Here is an 8,430-nt window from a genome sequence, read left to right on the forward strand (position 1 = left end):
CACAGAATTTGAATTTTTCAGCTGTTGTCAATGATACTTGCTTAATAGCATCTTCCTTTAGCTTGACAGAATTTTGATGTCTGTTATTTTCTTAAAGTCTGATTTGAACATCATTGTGTTTGGAAATTAATTCCCTTGGTTATAATATCCGGTACAAATGCTGTGCTCAATCCGGTCAAAATGAACTGGTGAGGACCGTCACTCCATATTGGTTTGAGGCACAGTCACTGTAGTAAGTGGCATTGCTAATCACCACACGTTTGACTGTAGCCAAGGATTGTGCTGAGACAGGCAAGTACATATTTCATTCTGACCTTGAGCTGCTGCTGTCACTGAAGGGACATTGCTAGAATAATTACGCCCATGATGAGATGATTATAAATCAAGCAGTGTTTTAATTTGGCAAAGACCTTAGAGCTCCTGAAGCACATAACTGAACTATACTGTTATGATCTTGGTAGAGGCCAATAACTTAATTTGAACTGAGTTATTAACTGAACGAATTACACTACAAGATTTCACGCTATTTTAAAAATAAAGTACAAGAGTTAAAGCAAGTACTTCTAATCGAACATATTTTGCAAACACTTTAAACTTGAAAATCTCAATAGAGCACTCCTCGTTCCATTTTAATTTCCTCTCAAGAATGATCCTTTCCTTTACAGGATCTTGCAGATTCATTCAATTTGTATGGGAACAAGCTAAGTTATACCACGGCTCTCCAAAATTCACTTCGATTATCATCAGTGTTCCTGCCAGTCTCTGAATTATTTCTTGAAATCCTTCTATTTCCACTTGACCAGCCTAATCTTCCAACTTTCTTTTTCTTTCATGGAATGTAGGTTTCACTGGAAGTGCCAGTATTTGGCACCCATTCCCAATTGTCCTTGAAAGGCTTTCAAAGCCATTTCAGAGAGCACTTAAGAGTCAACCACATTACTATTAGTCTGGAGGTTGCGTGTAGTCCAGAACATGTAAGGATGACATTCCATTCTCCTTTCACCACCTCATGATTGTAGACTCCCAGTTCAAACGTGAGCATCACTGCATTTTTGCTTAATAAAGCAAACTTTGTTTAGATGGTACCTTTATTGACCTGCACACTTGATTAACTGGCAAAAATGATATACCTCAAATACTGCAGTGGCAGAGTATTTATGCTGTACATAAAGTATAACAATGATGTGTATGCCCCCTACATTAAGATTCTATTACCAATGTGTTTTTACATAGATTTTAGGTGGTGTGTTTTTACATAGAATTTTGAGGGATATTGATGTCTCAAAGTTTTGCTTGGTTAGGATTTAATGCGGTAATGCATATCTCTTGATTTATCCAGAATATTTGATCAGCCAGCATGCTACTGGTCCCATAGGTGCTGGTTAATAAAAAGTTTGCTATAACTTCAAATGTGGAAAAGCAAACCTGGTTCCTGACAGCCTTCCTGCTTCTGGTCTCCAGCTCTTAGCAAATTCTCTCAGCCTCCTCCGAACTGTCCCAGACCCAGAATTCATCTGCCTGTTTTTGTGATAAATCGCACAGCTAAAATGCAAAACCAAACAAAACCTCAAGAGTTATTCTTTGGAATGTGACATTCTTGGGATGTCCCATTCAGTTTGTCCTGGGAAACCATAAGAGCAATTCAACTCCTTTTTATTAAGACAACCCATCTCTACCTAGAAGGTAATCCATAGTTTAGTTTTCCATACATTACACAATGATGTCCTAAAGCAAACATAGATCATTGTTATGTTTGATTGCCAGCTTCTTAAACCAGGTGTGTTTTTTCATTTAGTTTGGAATTAGCATTTTAAATACAAGATAGAAATTATAGTCCAAAAGACAGTGAATCTTAGAATGAGATTTGTTAACACTGAAACCAATAATTCTGTCTTAATTAGGTTGTTACGTTAAAGATACTAAAAGTAAAGTGGACAGAGTTACTGATAATCGAAACTGATCATCTTGATATAGCTGTTTGACTTACACCTCCAAACGTTCAATCAGATACTTAAGAAATTAGGAGATTAACCACATGATCTGAGTGCTGATTTAAAGATTCACACAAGAGATGAGATTTCCTGGACCTCCTTCTGACTTCCTGTTCAACATGGGCATTACTAGTGTCTGGAAGGTAGCCACCTCGAGGTGAAACCCTCCTGGTACTTATGTTTTCTTTTAATCTGTGGAGTCTTGAATGTAAAATTCGCTCTTGCACTTCTAGTTAGCTATCACAAAAGTTCAACTCCTCCTGTTTTCAGATTCATTCAGGTTTTAAGATTTCTAAATTGATTAAGCTGAAACATACAATTTCAATTGAGTCCTGTTGGAAAGAGGTGTTCCCTGCATTCAACACATTCTTCGCGATAAACTAAAATCCCAATTGTGATGAAAACCACACCACCTCACTGTAATTATTTTATTGTTGAACCTATCTCCCAGGCAACTTGGTCATATGATCAGTAGCTAGAAGCAGGTTCCTTTACCAGAAATTACCTCTCAAAGAAACCTACCTCTTAAAGGGACCATCACCCAATGTAAGGCATACATTTTTCCTCAATCATGTGGGCCACCAAGCTGAGATAACAGAACACAGTCCCAGTGCTCATGGTGGTATTTTCAGTGGTTGACTACATAGGCACATGAATGGAGAGTAGTGTCTACAATATAATAATATATTTAATTAGGAAAAACTGCAGATTTGCTTTGACTAATTTGGGTGTGGTAATTTGACACCAGATCACTTTCCCGCTCTGACTGAAATTTCTAGCGGATCTGAGTTCTGCATTGCCTATTATCATTAAGTTTGATACCTGCCTTTTGAAGTTAGCTTCTCATTATATTCACGTAAAAAATAATAATGTAACAGTTTAATTGTCTGCAAATGAGGATAGTAATCAAAACGAGTCTGCACATTATTTCTTCTGTTTTCTTTGTAGGAATGAGGCTAAATCTGATGGCAGGACAGACTTAATACCAACAATCAAGTTTCGTCACTGCTGTTTGCTGAGGAATAAACGCTGTATTTTAGCATACCTGTATGTTAGTATTTTATTTGTTATGGGATTTTGTGGTTCTAAGTTTAATCTTGGCATTAGATTGGCTTTCTATTCTTCAGTTTGGTAATGTAATCTAGTCAAAAGTAAGTCAACTTGGCACAACATAATGCATAATTTCAAGATATAAAAGCACCACAAAATATCTGCCACCAACACGTAATTAACGATCGATATGTTTACATATTAAATTTTATTCTATCTGCTGTTTGGTCAGATTAGTAACTGTTAGTTTGTTAGGAGCTGTTTGAATACAACCAGTGACCAAGGAGCCATCCTCCAACAGATTATTTTGAAATCTTTTTAGAAAGTGGCTTTTGCTAAGATGAAATTCCGCCTAATATGCACATGGAACACTGATATCAGGATAAAATACCAGAGTCCGTGCAGACTGTAACAAGTTATAGAAGGGTTACAGCACAGGAGACCATTCTGTCCTTGTTCATTACTGGCACTCTGCAAGAGGAACACAAATAATCACACTCTTCTGCCTTTTCCTGTACTGCTTCACTTTTTTTGCTGTTCGCGTGATTATCTAATTGTCTTTTGAAAGCCTCAATTTGGGTCTGCCTGTACTGTTCTCAATGCATTCCTTATCATAATCACTTGCTGTGTCTAAAACAAAAGCACATCAAAAGGAAGTTTTCTTCATCTTATTATTGCATCTTTTGGCAATTACCTTAAATTGGAGTTCTCTGCATGTTATCAAATATTGTTATATGAAGATAGACTGCGTCATGATTTGAAAGGACAGGAACACTCTGCAATCATCAAACCTCATTTGACCTTATAAGGGGAAGGCATTTGAGGCAGCTGAAGATGGTTAGGTCTGGGGCACTGCCCTAAGGAACTTCTGCAGCAATGTTCTTGGGCTGTGTGTCTGGACTGAACAACCACAACCATCTTTGTGCTAAACATAATGAGCCAGTAGAAATAACGTAGTTTTTACAAGAGGTCCTTGATGCTACACTTGGTTGAGTACTGCTTAGTGTCAAAAACAGCCACCTATCCTTCAACTCTCTTGTTTCCGTTATGATCTATGTTATGTGGTCTGGAGTTGAGTGGGCCTGGCAGAGCTGAACTAAACATTAGTGTGAATATTATTGGCAAATGCCTCTTGGTAACATTGTGTACATTACCTTCCTTCACCTTGTGATTGATTGTATGTAGACTGATGGGTTGTAATTGACAAGATAAGATTTGACCTTTTTTTTTGTTGAATGGAACATATCTGCAATTTTTCACATTTGAATAGGTACCAGAAACTACTTCAGACTAGTTCTGGAGTGCAAAGATTTAGTATTACAACTGGAATGTTGCCAGAGTCCCTAGCCTTTGTTATATCCAGTACACCAACATTTCTGATATCACATGGAATGTAATTAATGGGTTTCATTCTGGCATCTGAATTGCTGGGGATCTCAAGAGGAGACAGAGATGGATTATCCACTCAAATTTCTGGCTGGATATAGTTGCAAACATTCACTGATGTGCTGAGCTCTCCCACCATCAGGGATTCATGGATTCTCCTCTTGTTTAGTTTTTCACCACCAGTCTCGACTATGACAAGTCTGTTGAGCTATGTGATTGCAGGTCTGTGGAGATAGCATGCAGCTTCCATTCTTTGTTATGCATTTAGTCCTGAGCTGTAGCTTCACTAAGCTGACAAGTTTTTTAAAGATTCAGCTGGTGCTGTTCATAGAATGCTCTTCTATTGTTAAATCATGGTGATTAAATTGGCTTTGTATCAGGTATCACTGTTGAATGAAACAAACTTTTTAAACACCTATGTTGTCATCTTGATCAAGAGAATCTAACAGCAACAACTTGTATTTTCATAGTATCCTTTAAAATATAAAAATATTCCAAGGTACTTCACAGTAGCATAATCTGACACAAACCAGCCAAAGAAAGAGATGGAAGGATTTGGGGAAGGAATTCTAGAACTCTGGCCTGGGGCAGGTCAACAAAGGTGAGACCAAGGAATTGGGGGATTCATGAGAGGCCAATATTGGTGGAATGCTGGATCAGGCTATAATGATGGTAAGGAGTAAACCAGGTCTTTAAGACCCTTCTTGAGGTGCTTTTCGGTAGTGGTTCTTGGAAAAGGGATGAATCCACTGATTGCTGTGGTTATTGTCAGGGAAGGATGTCATCGGGATCCACAGTTAAATAGATTGCCAAAGATATTGCAGTTTTAAAATAAAGCGAGATGGGGAGCCAGTGTGGATAGATGCCTTCTGAAGAACAGAAATGAAAGCAGTGAGGTTATGGCAACATTTAGGCTTGGACTGAGACTCAGTAAGTAATGCCTGTGCCACAAAAGATAATCTAACCATTTGCTTTGCTGAAACACCACTAGTAGTACAAAGGGATTACCATTTGATTAGAAACCTAACTGGATCAGCCACGTAAACACTGGCATCATGAGCAAATCATGGGCTGAGAATTTTATGATGAGTACCTTGCCTCTCGACTCTAAAGTCTGTCCATCAGTGCAACTCAAGAGTGAGATGAAATATTCTTGGAGTAGAAAAACAAACTACTGTGGATGCAAGAAATCAGAAATAAAAACAAAATTCTGGAAATATTCAAAAAGTCAGGTACGATTTGTTTCTCTCTTCACAGGTGCTCTTGACCTGCTGAGTGTTTCTAGCATTTCGGTTTTTACTTGAAATATTCCCAACTTGCTTGGATAAGTGCAGCTCCAGCAACACTCGCAATTTGACAGCCCTCCAGGACTGAGCAGCCTGATTGAGCATCTTATCTACCACTGTGAAATTTCAGACAGTGATGCCGCAGTGGGTACCATCTACAAGATGGAACAAATTTTTCAAAAGGAGGAAGAAATGGAGTAAAAAGGATTCAGCTAAAAGACCTCTTGTTTTCTCCTCAACAGATACGACCGTTTATTGCGAATTCGATCATTGAGGTGGGAATATGGAAGTGTTCTACCGTCGAGAATTCGGTTCCACTTTGCTGCTGAGGAGGTAAGGCTGCTTTAAAATGGAACGTGAAGAACCTAAAACTGAGGAAAGATTGTTTATAGTCTATCTGCTCTGTCTGGATTCTTTTAGTGTAGCACCCTGATTTAGTTTTGGTTTTTCATGGAATCATTTGATATTTCAATATTACAGCAAGCCACTCACCACAACATAGCTACTGAATGTAGTTCCATTTACTAGTTCTTAACCCACTCTCTTTTTAATATTATGCCAATCCATGTTAGGCCTAAAAAGTTTGAATGATGAGGTAGGATTCAAGAAGCATTTTAAGGCAAGGAAAGAAATTCCAGAGAAGTGGGATCTGGGCAGCTGATATCCAAAGAGGAGGGAAATTGTTACTATCTGCTGCTGATGTCAATACTGGACAAGTCAGACCCCAGAGTGAAAGTTAGCTCATTTGATGGTTACATTTTTTTTAAATAAAGGAGGTCAGTTAACGAAAACATTCACCAGAAGTTGCCAGGGTACAGTTGACATAAAGAAGAAAGACTTTATTAAAGCCAACAAGAAAAAAGAACTATATTACACCAAGTGCAAAGTTGGATAGGTTTCACTGTAGGGCTATCATGATCTTAATCAGAAACTCCTGAAATTGAGCGCCACTATTCCAAGTTGTAATTCTCTACAGCAAAGAGGTAAAAGCTTCCATTTTACAATAAATTTCAAATAACATGAATGTAGTCCTTCATCTCATCGAAGAATCGCCTCTATCTTCACACTGAAATTCAGCTGAACCCTATTGCAGCCTTGACTCCACTCTGGCATACACTGACTGACTGACTGACTGACTGACTGACTTTCTGGATTGTTTTGCCTTTCCCTGAACGTCATTGGATCCCTGTCACTCAGTAACAGTCTTATTTCCCTCCCCATCCCTATCTGCCTTCCGTAGGGACTGCTCTCTCCGCGACTCCCTCGTCTGCTCCACAATCCCCACTAGCCCCACCACCCCCGGCACCTTTCCCTGCAACTGCAGGAAGTGCTACACCTGCCTCTACACCTCCGTCCAAGGAACCAAAAAAACCTTCCACATCAGATGGAGGTTGACCTGCACATTCGCCAACATGGTCTACTGCTTCCAATGTGGCCTCCTCTACATTGCTGAGACCAAGCGGAGGCTTGGAGACCGCTTTATAGAGCATCTGAGCTCTGTTTGCGACAAACGACAACACCATCCAGTTGCAAACCACTTCACCTCCCTCTCCCACTCCCTGGGTGACATTTCTATCCTGGGCCTCCTCCAGTGTCATAATGACGCCACCCGGAAACTGGAGGAGCAGCACCTCATATTCCACTTTGGGAGCCTACAACCCAACAGTCTCAATGTGGACTCTACTAGTTTCAAAATCTCCCCACCCTCAGCCTTCTACCATGACCAACCCTTTCTTTCATTCCCGCCTCCTTGACCTGACACAATGTGTCCGTCTTCTCTCCCACCTATCTGCTCCTCTGACCTCACTGACCAATCCCCACCACTGCCCACCTGCACTCACCTATCACCATCCCACCTACCTTCCCCAGCCCCACCCTGCCTCTCTATTTATTTCAGAGCTCCCTTCTCCTCCACCCCCACCTCCCATTTCTGAAGAAGGTCCCGACCCGAAATGTCAGCTTTCCTGCTCCTCTGATGCTGACTGGCCTGCTGTGTTCCTCTGGTTGCACACTGTGTTATCTCTTCTTTTCTTTTTTTTCTCTCCTGTACTTTGTGCAGTAAACTGTTCACCTCAAGGGTTTGTAACTTCATTAAATGGATATAAACGAAACAAACCTGAATCCTCTGCATCAAGTCCAAAATAACTCCACAAATTAAATGTCTTCCCCTTGATGTACAAAATACAAATTTGAATTTAAACTGGGAGTTATATATGTGTATGGTGTCAAAAGCATAGAAGGGAGTCAGGTGAAATTTTGAGGGATGGAGAGCTGTAAAGGACAAGGAGGGATTTAATCAGAAGGATTTTTTAAATTTGTGTGCTTAAATCACCAGGAGTAGTGACAAATGACTAAAATGATGATGAAACAGGCAGGAAATTTTGCATGTGGTAAAGTTCATGTGCAGAGGTGGAAAGCCAGTATTGGATGCATTGGTGTAGTTGAGTACCAGGATGATAAAAGCATGGAAGAGAATTTCAGCTGGCACTGAATTCTGATGGAACTGAGGTGAACAGTGAAGTGTTGATGAATGTGGATGATTGTTTATGATGAAACTTGGAAGAATACTAAACTGTGAGGAGGTCAGTTTAGAACTCTAAAAGGGCACAAACAAGTTGATAGAATGGGCACAGCAGGCCAAGCAGCAGAGAGGAGCAGGAAAGCTGACGTTTTGGGCCTAGACCCATCTTCTTTCTGAAGAAGGGTCTAGGCCCAAA

The 8,430-nt window shown here is 39.9% G+C and overlaps 1 protein-coding gene across 1 annotated transcript in view; it reads left to right on the forward strand.

Moving 5' to 3' along the window:
* Positions 1–8,430, forward strand: part of gins1 (GINS complex subunit 1 (Psf1 homolog)) — a 28,562-nt gene that overhangs the window by 14,120 nt on the left and 6,012 nt on the right. The window contains exons 3-4 of the mRNA XM_048600930.1: positions 2,940–3,038; positions 5,956–6,046. Of these exons, the coding sequence (XP_048456887.1) occupies positions 2,940–3,038; positions 5,956–6,046 (190 nt within the window). The remainder of the gene's footprint in view (positions 1–2,939; positions 3,039–5,955; positions 6,047–8,430) is intronic.

The sequence above is a fragment of the Rhincodon typus genome, chromosome 9 (assembly GCF_021869965.1).
Source record: "Rhincodon typus isolate 14 chromosome 9, sRhiTyp1.1, whole genome shotgun sequence".
Taxonomy (NCBI): Eukaryota; Metazoa; Chordata; class Chondrichthyes; order Orectolobiformes; family Rhincodontidae; genus Rhincodon; species Rhincodon typus.